This window comes from Plectropomus leopardus, chromosome 13 (genome assembly GCF_026936395.1).
Source record: "Plectropomus leopardus strain MGB_pleo_1.0 chromosome 13, ASM2693639v1, whole genome shotgun sequence".
In the NCBI taxonomy this organism is placed as follows: domain Eukaryota; kingdom Metazoa; phylum Chordata; class Actinopteri; order Perciformes; family Serranidae; genus Plectropomus; species Plectropomus leopardus.
The window spans coordinates 13,600,479-13,619,246 of record NC_142188.1 but is presented as its reverse complement, the minus strand read 5'-3'; the positions used below and the strand labels follow the sequence as shown (position 1 = coordinate 13,619,246).

General features: G+C 39.4%; 1 protein-coding gene across 2 annotated transcripts in view; it reads left to right on the top strand.

Moving 5' to 3' along the window:
* insyn2ab (inhibitory synaptic factor 2Ab) overlaps window positions 1–18,768 on the top strand; it is a 98,010-nt gene that overhangs the window by 64,616 nt on the left and 14,626 nt on the right. The window contains exons 1-4 of one of the 2 annotated variants that reach the window (XM_042502859.2): window positions 2,850–3,139; window positions 3,337–3,499; window positions 11,267–12,437; window positions 16,950–17,021. In XM_042502859.2, coding sequence (XP_042358793.1) covers window positions 11,272–12,437; window positions 16,950–17,021 — 1,238 coding nt within the window. In that variant the 5' untranslated portion in view covers window positions 2,850–3,139; window positions 3,337–3,499; window positions 11,267–11,271. Of the gene's footprint in view, window positions 1–2,849; window positions 3,140–3,336; window positions 3,500–11,266; window positions 12,438–16,949; window positions 17,022–18,768 lie in introns of those variants that run through there. The other variant, XM_088086754.1, reaches the window with a different exon arrangement.

Genomic DNA, 18,768 nt, shown 5'->3' with positions numbered 1-18,768 from the left:
TTAAAATATATTTTTAAAATGACTTTGAGACACTACAAGGTTTTAGAGCTCTATACTATTCATTCTGCAGCAAATTACTAAACTGGAATCAACAATTACTTTGAAAGGAATTTGACAAGATTTTATGCTATTACTGAAATCTCAAGGGCAATCTTGTGAAGCAGAATGCCAAACAATGAAACTCTGTATGACTCCCCAAGAGATTAAGAGTATTATATTACTGAATTTACTGCCAACTCTCTGGGAGTTCCTTTTTTACCTTTTCAGCTTGAGAGGTTTATAGTGTGAGTACTTAAATCAAATCACATTTTATTTTTAGTAAAAAATAATACACTCTACGTGTAATGAAATTGTATTTTACCTGTAGCTCCAGAGAGCAACTTACAAACAGAACAAATTGAATACTATAGAATCCAATTATATTAAACATTTTACAAAAAAATGAAACTGTTATCAATGAAACATTAAGTCAGTAATTGAGTTTCAGAAAAATTGAAGCAGTATAATCCATACATATGTATATATCATATGTAATGTGACATTACACACAATTCATAATTCATCATTATGAGTTATGGATTAGTAAAAGCCACCGGTTCAGGACCCAGATGGCCTCAAGGAAGAAAATAGAATACTACACAGTGACCGCATTGCTTCATCCTGTCCACTACATAATAACATACAAATGTAACATATTCATGGTTATGATACCAACATTTATCCTGGTGATAGGGTTTGGTATTCTTGGAGTTTATGTTCCTTATTTAATCTGCCAGCACCAGGTAAAGAATTATCTGCGAGTTTTTTTGGGGGGGATAATACAGATTTTCATTACCAAATATAGGGGAAACTCTCATTTGCATCTTTACTGCTCCAAATTTGTGAAAACAATAGTGTAAAAAAGCAGCAGTTTAAAAAAAATGTATTTACCTTTTGGAGATGTCAATGTTTAATGTGTCACTGTAAAGAAACTAAGCTTTGAGCCCCTTTGTTGAGCATCTTTATGAAATTTAGCATCTGTTAAATTATTCTGATGGCATACTTTTTGTAAATATTGAGGGCGATGTGTCCCCTGTGTCCGATTTTGAAATTCTAGTGCTGATACCAATAATTGAAATAACAAATTGGCCATTTTTAACATTTATATTGTTGTTTGTTGTTATTTAATCTTCTTTTGTTTGTTCATTTGTGGAAAGCCTTCTTACTATATACAGTATTATATGTCATAATTTATATTCTAATATCTTTTTGATATTGCTGTGATAACATTAACAAACTCTCCTTTATACATTTTTATTTATGCATTTTTCTCACCAAAAACCATGTTTTACAAGATTACATTTGAACACATTATGAGAATGTTATGATTCACCATAGCCCAATGCTGATTTTTACTGAATAGACCCTGAACGCATCATAATGTAACTAAATGTAACCTCCGTGAACTGTTTTTTGCGGTCACCAGTTGCTTAGATCTTATGTTAACAAACCGTACTCCAGACGATTTCAACACAGATTTGTTTTTTCATTTTATTTCCTTCCACAAACACTTCCCTCATTGGTGTAGTGGCAGTTGATGAGGTAGGAGTACTAGATGGGCAGGTTAGAGATGATTAAGTAGATACTCTTCTATTTATTCAAATGGCTTTGTGACTGATAGGTGGGTAATGTTATGCTGTTAATGGCAAGAAAAACTTGACTCACGCATCACGTACTGTTCAGACTGTGATGAACTTTTTTTCCGATTGCAATTTTTGTGCTGCCCTCAGGATGGCGCCCTATGCAGCCACCTGTATCGCCTATCGCATGACCTGCCACTGCTACCACAACAAAACATTGGAGTAGTCTATGTTTAGTCTTAGGCTCATTCAAATCTTAGTGTCAGAATGTTGCTGTTTAACACAATTTTTTTTTTAATACTGCCACTAGGAGGTGCAAAGAAAGAAAGCTATAGATTCTACACACAGGGCCTTTAAATATAGCAAAAAACATAACTAAAAACTAACAGAAATATAATTAAATAGCAAAAGATATTTTATTTATTGAGGGACAAAGATGTAAACCAAAGAATGTTGGCTTTCACTCAGTGGTGTTAGCTTTGCAAAAATTAAACATACTCTTAAAAACGGTGTTACTCTCATGATCTTTATTCACACGATAAGATCATTTGTTAGTGCAAACTATAGCACTTGTACTCATAAATCAGAACAGCTTGTTCACAGAGTATGATATTATATTGCCAAGAACTAAAAGCCTATTCTCACGATGCATATGTTTTTAGTCATCTTTGTGACTTGTTGAAAGTCTCTCTTGTATATTAAGTTTGCATGTAAAGAAATGTAGTATTTATTGAAATGCATCAGACAGCACAGGTGCACTGTAATAACAGGACTTTATACACCATTAGGCAAAGCCATGAACTTCAAAGAAACTCTGAGAAATATAAGAAATTTAGAACGTCTGTATAATCAATATTTTGCGTTTTCCAGGGAAGTACGTTTCTCTCTCTGCCTCTCTCTCTCTGTCTCACTGTCTCTATTAGACTACTCCCCCTCGTCATTTCATTTTCTCTCTCGTCTCAGTTTCTCATTAACACTGCTGCCCTGTTGGCTCCTCGCCTCCTCTGTTCCCCCCCTTTGTGCAACCACAGAGCCACTTCTCTTTTCCTTTGCTCGTTTCAGCCCCCTTCACCATCTCTCATAAACAATGTGTCAGATGTATGAAAGTAACGGGGGGGCAGGAGACATCCAATTAAAAGCACAATGCATTATTATTTCACAGCTCCCCCTCTCTGCCGTCTCCCGAAGCCCTTCAGATTATATAACAGCTCAGTGTCACCGGAGCCAGCCTGTGGAGGACAAGTTAAGGGGGTCTTCGCCGATGATGCAGCTCAGCGACTCTGGACTTTCCCCAGCAGCTTGCGTACTACCCCTCACTCCTCCTCCTCCTTCTCCTCCTCCTCCTCCTTCCTCCCTTTGCCATATCCACCCACCCATCCACCCACCAGCCCACCCTCTCCCTGCCTTCCCTAACACACACATACACACATACACTCAATCACGAATGCACAGGGATTGCAGCAACAGCAGCAGCACAGCGAGATGGAGATCTCCGCTGCGTGTGTGAGTGCCTATTCCCGGTGAGTGCGGGGACAAGAGCGAATGAGTGTCAGTGATGCTTGAATGAGGTGTATAAGGGAGAAGAGAGCAGAGTAAAAGGCAGGAAGGGGGATGTCAGTGAGGACCCAATGAGGTTTTGAGGCAATGTCTTTCTGCTTTTTTCCCTCTCCCATCCCGATAACCTGAATCTTTGCCGGATGTGCCACAACTACTCCAGCTGTCACTGCACCGGCTGCCTCTCTCTCGGTCCTCCCGCAGCCTGTGAGAGCTGTTCCAGTGGCTGGACGGTACCCTGGCACCCACTGAATACATGGATGAACACTGGCTCTACAGGGGATCTGCGCTTTCTCGTCCTTTGCACCTCTGATCTGTTTCTCAAGGTAAGAGTTGAGCTTCCTCTTTTTGGAGTTGCACACATATTCACAGGTACTGCAAAAAAGTGCTCTGCCTTTTAAAATCTTAATTTGATCAAAGTGGATATCAGAAGCATGTGTGCATGATGAGAAAATACTGTAAAAGTGTTTTGGTTAGTGATGCATGCATGTGTATGATCCCGGTATGTATTAGATATAAATTAGGGAGGGGGCATTTCTGCATCCAAGCAATGAAAGGTTTAATGACTAATCAGGAGAACACGCCAAGGTTTTTCCTTACAGTTGGACATGAAGATGAATGGTGATGTAATTTGACTTTGATTTATACACTTATCATAATGCGTGTCTTTGCAGCCTTTGACAGACATGCAGTATTTATCTGATGATGCAGAGGCTGATTATCTAGATTGCTGTACTTGTGAATTGTCTGGGCTTGATAGTGAAGAATATTGATGAGCGCTCACTAATAGACTATTTTATATTGTGCTGTGATAGACTGCCAGGATGATGATCATTTATTGGAAAACACCTATCATAGTAAGTGGCGTAGACTATATGACAAATTCATATGCGATGAGTGATGCGCTCCTCAAGGCTGAATTTGATGAGAGGTGGATTCAGACTTATCATGACTAATGACATGTGTGATCTGGGAAGCTCTGGGGTACTGCATCACATAGAGAGCTGCACTTATATTTGCTCAGTCGTTGCCTCACTCTTTCTCCCTCTCTCTCCCTCTCCCCCTCTTTTCCTCTATTTTCTACACGTCATTCCTTGACTACCTGAATTTACAGGAAACACAGACAGGGTACAGCTTTAAGGTGCCAAACACACTGTGTCCTGTTTGTCTCAGCATCTTTTTCACTTAGAAATCATCTACACTTGAGTCAATCATCCCATCGACCTGAGTACATATGTACGCCCATAGCCCAACCCCATATTAATCAATGAATTCATCAGGGTGATGCACTACAGATGTAAGCTTCTGTGCAAGAGGCAGACACCGTCTTCATTATTTTATACAAAAAAAATAGACTGACACTAGCAGGAAAGCATGTGATCAAAAGAAAAATGCCCTTCTGCATATCAGCCACTCCAAACTTACTCTTCCTGAGGATCCATTTCACAGCCAGCGCTCTCATCCAGGAGATAGAAGGATGGGACCCTTTTAAAACCTGCCGCTATTCCCTATAACAGAAAGTGCTGCTCAGTGATAAATCTTTTAAGCCAATGTCATAAAGCAAACTTTCACAGGTGTAGCCGGCAGCCCGGATAGATACAGATAGCTCTGGACGACTGCTGGAAGAAGATGGTGTGTGTATGAATGTGTGTGTCTGTGTGTGTGTGACTGTGGAGATCTCAAAACAGGCTGGGATTGGTTTCAAAAATTGAACAAAAGACAATATAAAAATCTGGGACCAAAGGGGCTTACATTGTTGCTAGAAGAAGAGCGTGATGGTGTGTTGAGAAAAAGATTACTGCAACGCGGAGGGTGTATAGGCCGGGAATCTATACTGTACAACTGCACACTGCTATAGGAATGCATATGCACACTCACAACCTTATGGATCGGACAAAGGCGGCAATATCTCGTCCTTTGCATTGTGCTTAGTTGGTGCAATGTCACACTCTGTAATTTATGCAAATAATAACAGAAAATTCCATATACTAAATGGATACATTGCACAGCAAGAATGCATACAGTAGGATGCATGGTGGATGATGAGCACAGTGGCGCATTTACCTTTTGATGCACACTTGATTGCACATGTTACAAAAATAATGAGCCGTAGCTTTGCAACATCTCGTGTTTATGATGCACTTAGTTTGTATAGATGGTGCAGTGGGGGTTGCTGTTTGAGGCAACTATAATACTATTACTTAACCATTAATGAGATTGGCTAGACAGTGTTATCCTATGTAAATATCCTACAGTTGCACTTCAGTAATTATTGCCTTGATGTGGGCTGTCAAGGATGTAAGGCAATCTAAGCCGCCTCCTTCTCCCTGCTTTGCAATGGGGCATAAATCATGAGTCAGCAGTGTTGTAGAGCCGCTGTTGCATGGAAAATGGATCCAACCTCCCTATTAACAATTTTTACACACAACCACTTTTCAACATTGTGGTCATAATAAATCAATCATGATACTGTAGCGAAATGTGTTTTTTTCCCTCCTCCTTGTACATGCAGTGTTTTAGCATGAAGAACTGAAGGGCAATTGCAACAGACAACGTGGTCTGCCAGGGTACATAAGGAGATTTCAGAGGATTACTTTTGCAATTTTAGAGTCAATGCATTATTCATAATCCTTTGGATAGCTGAGGCCAAATCAGGGAAGGACCTCAGGTCATTAGCAGAGATATAGCTTGCTTTGAGAAGAGGAGGAGGAGAAAAGAAGACGACGAGGCGCAGGAGATTCTCGCTCAGCCATCTGAATATATTCATGTGTCACGTCAATCTCTCCTCTCAGTCTGCGTCTATCTGACTTCCAACAATAATAAGTCATTGAAGAGCTTTTCTTGATTCCCTTTTGTGTGAATTACCATTTAGCTGCTTTACATGCCTTACATGGCTGCATGAGAAATTGTTTGCGCTTAGAGGAGACTTCCTGCAGATGTGATTACCTTTTCAGTGGTGTGAGATTGGTATTTCTGAGTGTGAAATAGTGTGATCCCGTGTGAATCAGCCTCGAACAAATTTCTTTTTATCCGCGGAACGGCTTCTGACAAACAACTTACGCTAAAATCAAAGTGCATACTAGGCTATGTTTTAGAACAAATAGCACCCCCAAATAAAACTCAGCTGCTCCAAACTTCCAAAACAACTGTGCGTAAACTCATGACGCAGCACACCATATTGTTTGTGTTTAATGAGATTGAGCTAGTTGCTTGTTATTTTTTTCCTCATCTGGCACTGAATGTATTGCAGTGACTGAAGTGACACAAGAAGCGGCTGGCGTGCCTTTTTTTTTTTCAGTATTAATGGGAAGCAAGATGAAACATGGTTGCCTCTAAATATATTCCATTTCATCAACACTTTGAGCTGAGGGTTAGGTTACAGTGGACAGTTTGCAAGGTGAAACGCGTGGCAGGACTCCCAAGAAATACAACCTCATGCTTTTTATTATCAGCCCCTGTCTGCTGTGTGTGTTACAGTGTGTTTGTGTGTGTGTGCACGTGCGCGTGCAGCCCATATGATGCTGGCAAAGGCCTCTCTTTGAAAAGGTGACAAAAAGACCCACATACACTTATACAGAAACAGTGCATGCACACTCACACGAAAAAAACAATGCAGAGTCACCTGGCACAAAGACAGTTTTGCTATCATTAAAAAGTGTGTATTTTTTTTGTACTTACTACACATTAAGTCATTACATCCCTGAAAGTTGACATGCACTGCAGATGTAGATCAACTGCTGATCAGAAATTAACGTTAATCTTATCTACCCGTGCTTTTTCTTTCACTAATTTCATGGGAGTAGTGAAACTGACAGTAAGGAAACGTCTCTTCAGTATAAATTTCCCCAGCAGAACAATCACATTGATGGATTTACAATGTCTCTGAATGATAAAACATGATTACTTTCAGAGAAGCGGCGACACCATGAATAGCTTGCTTTTGTGTGGTAATAAATGATTCATTGGAGTTTATTTATCGCGTGGTGTCTTGTCATATGAAAATGATTAACCAGCTCTTTCTGATGTTTCCTTTCAACCATATCAGACATCATTTCATTTCCTTGTGCTGCTTGATATATTTCATGCTCGAGCCTATGAAATGTGTTTGAGCACGGATGAGACAGAAAATGCAATATTTCTCATTTGATCATGTGGACCTTAATTTGAAACTCTGCATAGGGGGCGGCACTACAGCAACATGATGTTGTATCATGAAAGTCAATTTTAGCTTCTTTGTGTGATCAAAGCAGTTTATGACAAACATAAAAAACATAATCAATATAAACATGTAAAAAAAGTAAACATTAAAAGTAATTCAAACTATTTGGTAATGTTGAATAAAAAGTTTAAAAAAAGCTACTAATTAAATGATAAATTCATGTTAATGGTTGTTGCATCATTAGTACTAACAGTAGTTAGATGGATACATCTTGTAAATGATGCACATCGATTTCAGCTCAGCATAAAACAAAGGAAATTACTATTTTATTAATTTACCTATCATAAATAACCATGGGCATAGATTTTGGAGAGAGTGCAGGGGACATGTCCTACTTAGTATTTGGGACATGTGCATTTGTCCTCCCCAATAATAACAAGAAAGTGTCAGAGAACTTTTATTTTGATGCAAAAAAAGCACAAAGCTCCTCCACAGCTCCAACCTCTCATCCATCCAGTCACTTCTGGCTTCAAAAACCCGAGCGGGCGATGACTGAAATGAACTCAAGGCTTAAAAACTGCAGCCCGCAAACCAATGGGTAACATCACGGTAGCTACGTCCTTTATTTATGTAGTCTATGATTGAAAAGAAACCCAGGCCTTTGTTAAACAACTGTGGTTTTAATGCTTCAGCTGTTTTAATTTATATTGTTGGACAAACCCATGTTTTATATACCATACGCTAAAACAATTAGAAAATAGGCTCACACCTTTTGGTGACACTTTTTTACAAATATTGTATGTTCAAGTGATTTCAAGCCATTCTTAAACTTTCTCAAGCTGCCCTTATCGTAAAAAGATGTCACAAACAGTAATCTGTAAACATTTAAAGTTTAAGGTCACTCCAGCCAGCCAACTCACAGATTTATTTTGTGATCTCACAGACTTTATATTTGATGTATTTGGCCTGACCTCGTCACTCCGCTCAGCACAGCAGAGATTGGGGAGTGGAGATAATAAATTTTCCCCTGGGGAGTTTGGACTCAGAGCCTCCAGGTGGATACAGGTGGAGGAACCCAACACCAGCTATTATGTCGACTCTAGTGTGGGCCACAGCTGCTGTGTGGTCATTTTCTGTGCCAGGAACCTCAGACCACAAGGAGAATATATTATACTAAACACCCTCTACTAGTGGGCCAACTGCTGCACAGCTATACCTAAAACTCTGCCATGCATTGTGGGAAACATATCAAGCAATCTAAATACAGAAAAATGAACCAAATAAATCTATATCTTAATGTTATATAGCATTGATAAGGAGACCATAAGTGGGTGGATATACAGGAAACTTGAGGTTGGCAGTGAGTTGGGGAGAGTGTACCGGTGCAGAGCAGGGAACAGGAGCTCAGCAGTTTTAGATGTAATTATGATATGAAGAACGGTAAAGCGAGCTGTCACATAAACCCATTTGTTTGGGTTGGAATGCTTCCCTAATGTGTCGCTAAACAGGATCCATGTGGATAAAATGTAAATGTGACTCTCCTATGTACAACAAAGGAGTTTTCCATGAAGCCAAGAGAATTGGCTATGTGCAAGGCCACAGTGTGTTTAAACCACTAACGCTAATGTACACTGTTACCCTCTAAGAGAGATTGGAGTCTGCAGTGATCTAATAGGAAACCCCTAAAATGACATGAGCCGAGGGGGAAATAAGCCACAAAACCAATTGAGCCCAAAACACTTAATACTGAAACACGAGAACTGCTGTTTCACCACGACATAAATCAATAACATAAATGAGTCATTATGAATTTGTAAAACCGAAAGAAAAATAAGGTCCGCTACTCTTAACTTATCATTCACATCCATGGCAGAGCATTAACAGCCAGCAGCATTTGCAGCCCTCTAGTTTAATGTTACTGTCAAGCACACAACATCTCCTGAATGACATAAAATCACATTCTCAATATATGCTAGGGTAACTGGCAAATACTTAAGTTGATTTGATAAAGCAGTGATCTGGCATAAAACCTCAAGTTAACAGCAAAACTGTGCTTCAAGCTCGAGGCATGTATGTGAGGCTGACAACTGACATAAGTCAGTGAACAGAGTTTCTGAATGGTGGCAGCAGGAGCAAGGAGCATAGCACAAACACAATTATTATTCCAAAAAGGTGTCCTGAAGCAAATGATCAGACTTTTGGCAGGCGAGCTTGCTCATGAAAAAATACTGTACATAACTAGCAGTTGCAAATGTTGGCAAGAGTTAGCAATAAGCTGTGAAGCAGAAGGGTTAGCGCAACAAAAAAAGTTCCCATTCATTTTCTCCATAAACAATGTAGCTCACAGATGGAGCACCTGTAAAGCTTGGATGGACATGAAAGTCTCCAGGTTGAAGCATTAATACAAAAAATTAACAATATTTTATTAAACATTTGGTTCTTTTATTCTAAGAGACACCAGGACCAGTGGCTATCTTGGCTGACAGTACTGTCTTTCAAAGGCTGTAGCAGACTGAGTTTAAAGTTGGTTGGTACCAACAATGTCCTGCTCGCATGCCCAGATGGTGGTAAACAGCACTCCAGAGTTGAGCTAAATTTTGGCGAGGGAAAACTGGCATGGCCATTTTTGCAGGGGTCTGTTGACTTTTCAGGTCGAGATATCTGAGGGAAAATATTTTTTTTGAGTACCCACAAGTCTCCAGTTTACAGACACCTCATATTATTCCCATGGAGTTTAGAGCAAAAACCATGCAGTTTCTTTGCATGCATGATGGGTGTGTCATCTTTGCCTGTTGTATTTGAATATCTCTGCATGCTGGGCTGCCTAAACAGTCTTAGAGTTGAAAAAGCTGAGACTGTTGTAGATTCAATGTAAGATGACGTCAGCCCACACTGTATGAATCTAACTGTATAAATGACCTATTTGACCTGTAGGATAATCGCAACCTCTTCAAACTTGGGCATTTAGAGGATGTTTAGTGTTCCTATGTATATTGATAGTAAAGACGTGTTTCAGTATTTTCCACATCAGAAGTATCGTTAAACTGAAATTTCCTCATCTTTGTTTTTTACACAATTTATAGCATTCATTTTTCTATGGTTAAACTCAAGGTCTTGGTAACCTAATATGGTATTTTGGAATTAGGCAGGTTTTTTATGAACCTTTGAGAGATTAAAAAAATGCTCAAATTTGGCAGCAAATCTATGTAACAAATGGTACTAACCCAAAAACTGCTGCAACAACTTTTGAGACATTGCTGAGCATGTGAATCACCACCCTTTACTTCCATCACAATGTTCTAAACATTTTAAGCTTTAAAGTCGGAAAAGGCACCTTACCAAAACACAGTTTTTATTACAGATGTATGACTAGAAAAACTTGACACATAGTGCTAAACTTTATCTCAAAGTAATCTTCAGATCCCCAGTTTTCAGCTGATGTACCTCACTTGTTTGTGGCATATGATGTTTACCTGAAGGTAGAAGAAACATCCGAACAGAGAGCTTAAAATTCTGTTGCATGTTGCAAAGTTGCAATAATTACAAGAATCTTGTGTTGCCGTGTTACGCAACAGTGAGGTTTAAAGAAACATTTGAAATGGGAATGGAAACAACAATAACAATTTATGTGACTACAAGTGTCTTCACATATACCGTATAATTGGAGACTTTGACTTGTAAAAGAAATATGATCCTTTTTTATCTTTGTTGTGTAGGGTTTTTGTTTAATGTTTTACTTTTGGTGCATTGAACCTTGCGCACTGATAAATATTGTGCTATAAATTTTGTATTTTGTGTTCAGATTTTGGATCTATGTCTATAATAAATTCTGATAATATGTTACACATGTGTAAAGTTAGTGGAATAATAGATTAACTTCCTCCTCTAGATAACACAGTAACACTGATTTTTTTTGTCCTTTTTCTTTTTTCAGGAAATATGGTGAGTAAAGAGGACACCAAATGCGTTGTTCTCTCAAATTCAGATGAATCAGATTCAGAGACAGGCCCATCACACAGTCTCGATACACAGTCTGGACCAGAATCAGGCAAGCAGCAGGTAAAGAAGAGAAACAAGGCTTTACAAGTGCGTTTTAAGGATATCTGTGATGCTCAAAATGAGTACCGGGGAAAACGCTCCAGATCCATTTCCTGCAAAGTAACGCACAGAAAGTACATGACCATGCCTGCCAGACGCTCTATTCCAAACGTCACCAAGAGTACGGGGGTCCAGACCTCGCCGGACCTCACTAAGCGATACAAGACTTTTCCTTTTGAGAGGAAAAAGGGACATACATTTAAACATACTGCTTTGGTGGAAGATTATAAAGGACAAAACAATGGTTTTTTGAGTGACATAAAGACAGGAGGGGAGGATGGACAACCTGTTGGGGAGCCCTCTAATTATAAGGGCAAAATTGTGGGCCAGACAAAAGCATTGCTTCACCACACTGATGACAGCAGTGATACAGAGGATTTGCTTTCGAGTGCCAACTGTTTGGATGGACCCTCTTGTCCAGACTCTTCACATTTCTCGGAAGAGTGCCATCCGAGCAGCCCTCCTTCCAAAAGGGAAACAGAGTACCAGGTTTGTGGGACAAGGACCAAACACAAAGGATTACCCAAAGAAGACATGGAGGCTGGCTCTTCCTCAAAGCGCCAGCTGGCTAACTCAGAGTTTTCACAGGACAAGTCAAAGGGCATGGGGCCTGTTGCGTGGAACTCTTTGACACAGGTGGAGTCTTTAGGAAGCCCCTCTGTGAGCTGTAAACGGAAAAAGGGCACACAGCTAAACGAACAGCAGTCACAGACACTTCCTCATAGTGCCAAATGTTCTGTGCAGTCACAAGGGCAGTGTCGGACAAGGCATGTGTCAGCCTCCTCTAAACTCCAGCAAACAGTTGGGGGGGACGAGGGCTTTCCTCCAAGAGACACAGGGGCCCCGGGCATAGGGAGCAGCCAGCAGATAATGCCCTTATCTGGAGACAAGGATATCAAAGCACAGCTTCAGGCCATGGAGAGCCTCATCAACTCGAGCCAGGAGACCATCAAGGTCCTACTTGGAGTTATTCAGGAGCTGGAGAAAGGTGAAGCGCAGAGAGAAGGGTGAGTAGAGTAAGCTTAAAAGTGCAGTGACTTGTATACATACAACCAAATATACTTTGTACGCATGTATGCACATTTTACTATATGATATCAGAAAAAAAGCTATGTTAAAGGGTAATTCAAGTGTGTTACAACTTGAGTCTCATTGCTTTGGCTATTATTCGTATGGGTCATGATAACATTGTACTCACCAAAGTATGGATGTTTACAACAGGCAGTTTTTGGTAATTAATTTATGGCACAATTTAGATTTCTCCTCCAGATTAATTCAGCTGTAAGGTTTGTTTAAAACATGTATTGTTGTCTGACTGCTGGTGTTTCTACCAGCTCAGTCGCATGAAGAAAATGTATGTATTGTACGTTTCTGCAAACCACAGATATGTACCGCTTGTATGTTTCATACCTTTGATATCAACATTTCAAAGTGACCTAGTTTAGATTGCATGATTTCCCATCAGGAGAGAAATTATGGTGGATGGCATGAGACCTAGGTGAGATAGTTGCCAATCAGTAGAACAATGTGGCATTGAAAGCATGTATTTTTTAACAAAATGTCATGGCATTTACATTGGTGTTTGTGGCAACAAAAGCAGACATTTTTAAAGATGCATATGGAACATTTACATCTGTAGTTCTGATGACAAAAGTGGGTATTGTTTAAGGAGACATCAACAATAACGATGGCCTTAACAAAAAAAATGAAACCTACATTTTAAATGAAAGGAATTATCCTTTTGCAAGAATCTGCAGCGAGGATCTCAACTCTGTGAGGCTCTACTTAGACGTAGTGGTTCTTGGAGCTTAATACTCACATCAGAGTGCAAACTTGCTCACAATGACAACGGGAATGGCATTAGTTTTGCAGGTATTTATATGTAAACAGGAGTATTGGACAAACAGAAATTTCAACCTCATGATGGCGTTGGATAAAAGGTCAGGGGATCAGAGATTTAGAGTTAATTCATCCTGTATATCATGAATGACTGCAGAGAATTTCTGATATTTGTTAGAAACTTTATAAAAACCCCAGAGTCAACTTCATGGTGGCGCTTGAAGAAGCATAAAAGGATCACAAACGTCATCAGGTTTTCTCCTCTGGGTACCATGAGCTCTTCAGATACACAGCACAAAACATGTTAGTACTCTCTCTTTGTGTGAATGTAATGCAGCAAGTGCACCTCCAGTGATTCTTTATATGTCATGTTTCATTAGAGATGTACCTATAAAGGAGAAAATGCATTAACAAGCTTCATAAAGTCCTCAAGCCATGTCCACATCCAGACTCACACACAGCACAATTGTAGGAATCAATGTTCTTCATCTCTAAAACCCATAGCAACACAAAGCAAATTGTATTTAAGTCTTATCCATATCTAGTGGAGAACAAGGCACCCTAGTGTGGCTCTGTGGAACTTGGTTTTAAAGGCCCAATTAGTGCAGCCTCATAACGCTTTGCCTTTCATCTCCACGAAACTGTGCCTGCTATAGTGCCTTCACTGTGTTGTGTTCCTTCTGCGTTATTAGAGAGGTGCAGTTACAGGATGCAGAGCTTGCCTTCCACAGTATGGTCCCAATACTTGTCCCCTTTTTTTGCATGGCTGGACAGACAGATAACCTTCTTTAAAGCCACACTTTGAGATGAATACAACTAAAAGCCTCTCTTTTCACACCAGGAATAAATGCATGATGTCCAGTGATTCTTTTAAGTCACTGCTTTTTTCAGTACATGCAGTGACAGAATGATAGTCTATTGGTCCAGCAAGGATGTAGGCGCAATGGGTCTCATTCATGAAATGTTTGTAAATCTGTGAGGAGATGTATATATAACATACTTACGAAAATCCTACACAGGCTCGGATTTGTTTGGGCTCAGGCTCAGTATTTTCGGCTGTATGATGATCTCGCAAATCGCTCTACATCCTGACAGCCATCACAGATCTTTTTTCTGCTAATTGACAACTAATTTAGCTAAATGCGTAAAGCTATATTTCCACTCTTTTGTCATGTTTAAATTACAATTAATTAAAAATGTATTTTCTTAAAATCACAAGCAATATTTATTGGCATCCTTTATTTAAGCAAGCACTGTGAGTGGTCAGAGGCAGGTGTAGATTTTGGTAGTACCAACAAAAAGATAGGAGTTATTAAGATATTGATGAATGCCAGAAAGCGCGTAAATGTCTCTCTGTGAACACTTTACACACAAACCCAATGTCTGTAACACAGCTATTTATACATAGGCATTACAAAACATCCCACTTCTCCATTGTTTTGGATTTTACTTGCTGTCCCTCATTTGTTTACAAATATTTCCCATAAAAGCACAACAGGAACTTAAAATAATGCACACACTTGTCAGCTGTTTCACATCTCCTTAAGTCTGATGAAGTCATAGGAGATGTTGGAGAGATATCAATGACATTCTGCAAAAAAGGAACTACAAATTGTATTTGCTTGTCATCTGTTTCACATCTCTTCAGGTTTTCCAAGTAGATTTAAGCAGAAGTGAGTCACTGACACTTGCTTGACGTTAAGCACTGATGAATTTACGGCTGTTCTTGTGTCTTTACTCAATCACAGCCTAATTGGATATTTCTAACCCTGACCAGCTTTACTACACTATGTAAACTGTAGTATTCAAGGTTTTTATTTAAAGTGATTGCTAGACAGACACACACAGATACACACAAAATATTAGTCTGTTGCGTTTCCTCATATTTCATAATAACAGTTCATACATTGATATGGTTGAGGCACAACTACTCAAGGTTATACTGTACTGATAAAATTGCCACAATACTGTTAAAATTATGTGCATAAATGAAGGTCTTTACCCATGCTATACACAATGCTGCACCATAGAGTCACAAAATGATGCCTTCTGTATGTAAAGCATGTGTATGACACAGGATGACATACAGTATTTATTTAATATTTGAAGCCTAGCATGCAGCGTGAGACACTGTGTTCTGATCTGACTGCACTTTTTGCTCACAGGTTATCCGTAAGAAAACACAAAATAGCATGCAGTTTTCAGGCAGGCAGAGCAGCAGGCACGTAGGCAGGGGGTGTGGACAGTAAAACTGGAATGACGAGGGCAGGACATATCCCAGGACAGCTGACGTGGGCAAACAACACAGCAGTGAATCTGTGCCAACAAACAGTCAGCTTAGAGAACGACTTTCCGAGGTGCAGTTATTTTTTTTTCCCATGAAGCATCTATGAAATCATCATCTGTGACATTCTGTGCTTTTTAATACAGTGACACTATATCAGGTCATGAGCATTTTACCCTGAATGTGAAAAGGAAGTGTTTTTTTTTTTTTTTTTGTGCCGAGTACAAGCGGTGATTATGAATTTAGGTTAATACCCTTTGATTATTAGAGCGAAGCTCTTTAAATTACAAGGATGTACATGAAAAGCTGGGCCGCAGCGCAGCACTCGTGTGGACCTTGTCTGTGCCGTGAGTTACTGTCCTTGCTCACAGCTGTTCAGAGAGACTTCATTTGGGAACAGGGCAGAGCGGATGAACTTGTTGACCTTGAGCTCCCATCATCGTTTTCGATCCACGCGCTTCTCTGTCTCTCCCAATGAGGTCACCTCTCATGTCATAGTGAGCAGTTGAGGTCCAACCCCTCCACATGTCATCCAACACGGTGAAGGGCTGCCGTGACAGCAAGCAATTACATGTGCAGCTCTAACGCAGCCCCTCCTATCATCCCCCAACACTGCAGCCTGCCACTGCATGCAGTGACTTATGGCGTAAATAACAATATGCAGACCTGCATGCTTATGTCATAAAGAAATATGAATGGAAAACTGCCGATATGGAAGACGACGACTGTTAAAACGAAGCTATTGTATATTTAGCATTTTATCCTTGACATATGTACACATAAGCCTCTGTGTTGCCTACAGAGATGGCTTAAGTTAGTCCTTTGTAGAGATTTTTCAACATAACAAATTACAGCTCTTATACAGTGAAGACAACAAACCCTCAGGGCTGTGTACCTATGCCATAAACAGAGCACATACAATTTGTCTTGTTGATTGCTTTGTTTGGATCCTTGATGTTCATTATGTCCGCAGCCAATTGAGTTTCATGAGAAATAAAAAAAGATATACAGTATAGCTGACAATGTAAAGGTATTGATTTTTCATTACACATGATTCATGCAGCATTTAGTTGCAACTTACTTCCTATTTCCCTTTAGAATAGAGACAGAACACATTTTAAAACTCTGTCGTGGCAAAGCGAGGTAATCCCGTTATGTAAAATCAGCAAGTCTGCACAGTTGATTAACCAAATCTGAGAGAACTGCAGGATCAGAGCCCCTGCTGCATTCTCAACTGTTGGGAATAAACAACACTAGGGTAAAAAAAACAACAGCAAAAAAACCAAAACAAGCTGAACAAATTTTGTCTGATACCTGATGCCCACAGGTGTTGAAATATGGAAGCTCGAGCCTGTCACTGGAGATCACATATATCTCTTCATCTCTCTGTTCACAGGCTCACCTACCGAACAGGACAAGACACAGCAAATTGTGACACTTGTCGAAACAGCGCGTGCATCATTTACAGGTGGGTCCTTTTCATAGCCAGTGTGCCAATAATGCTGCATTAAATGCTGTTTTCTCTATGATAATTTGATTTGGTGTGAAAAGGAGATGTTTAGAGGTGATGGTGCAGTGAAGAAAATGAAAAAGGAAATGTATGCATTACATTCAAAGTGATCTGACAAAGGCAAGAAAAATGTTAGAGGCATCAGGAATATTGCAAGAATAGCTACCGTGCACAGTATATTGGGTGTTGCAGGAGCGCATGTTTTTCTACGATGGATGATAAACTAGATAATACCTCCAGTATCATTTGCAAGGGTTTCTAGAGGATGTGCAGCCTCATTGTTATGAATTAGTAATCATACACTGCAATGGGAAGTGAATTAGACAGTTGACCCTGTCACAGACAGTATAAGGACCTAGAATTTTATAACGTCCCATAAAACGTGTCAGGTTCTTTTTTAGAAACAAAGACTGGATATTTTCATTTCCTGTTTGTTATTTTTAAGAGATGCTGTATTTCTGTCAAAATACACAGCGCAGTTCTGTGTGTTATAGGTGTTCTGATATGTTCAGAGCTAAAAAAAAAAAAAAAAAAAAAAGATTCAGAAGCAGGTGGGAAATTCACTCAAGCTGTAACCTCGTGTCATTTGCCATTTCAGTCCAAAAGCCTCTACCGCTGAACCCGCTTGTTACCTTGTTCTCTAAAACAGGAAGCAGACAGCTGTTTGGAAAATACACTGCAGACGATGCACTTTGCACAGTGGGACTCCACGCAGGCCTGAATGAAAGTAGCTTAAAAACAAAACCACAAATTATAGATGTAAACTTTCCTTTTTGAATATGAGAGTTTGCTGCAGTAGGGGATGTTCTTCCCAACTTCTGCTTCTGTTTTCATACAATATACCGCACTATAATAGAGACAGCAGGACCATTCAGTCTTACTCTGCTGTTATTTTGGGTAATTTTGGATGAATTTCAGATAATTACAACACCTTGAATATTCTAAACACATTTGGACGCATACCAGTGAAAATTATACTGCCAAGAGAAACTGCCCTGTTCTGGACATGTTTTTCAAGATTTTTGCTTTACATAACATTTTCTACAAGATGCCTCCTCTCTCTTCTCCCTCGACGAGCGCATTGTTTCAAGCTGACCCAGATTGTGGTGTAAAACCATATTGGATCTTGAAAGCAGGATCTCCATTTCATATCAGATACAGGGGGATGAGAAATCATTGAGCTTCACAGATTTGTTCTTGTACAAGTGTCGCATGAAAAGTCATGTCAGACAAGTCCTGTACAGATAATCTGTCTTTCTCTGCAGAAGGAAAAAACAAGTTTAACTTAAAAATCATCACGTCTGCATTTTAATGATTTTAGAGTTTAAGGGTGTTGCTGAAATCTGATAAAATAAACAAAAAATAAAACCTACAACATAAAAACATAAAAGGAAAGTTCTCACATTAAAACAGCTGCCTCAGTGTCTGATAATAATAATAATATTAATGATACATTTATTTATATAGCACCTTTAAAAACAGTTTTCCATGTGCTTTAACTAACAAAGCAAAAGCAGAAATGGATTACATAATAGGCACTACGACAACTGAAAGCTAAACCGTCCCACTGAACACAAGCAAGATGAAACAAGGGTTCAAGTTAGGGTCAAAATAAAACAAGGCGACAAAAAAAATGCAAGATGCAGGATGCAAAATGTCAGTACCAAATAGTACAATCATAAATAAAAGGAAATAAAATAAATAA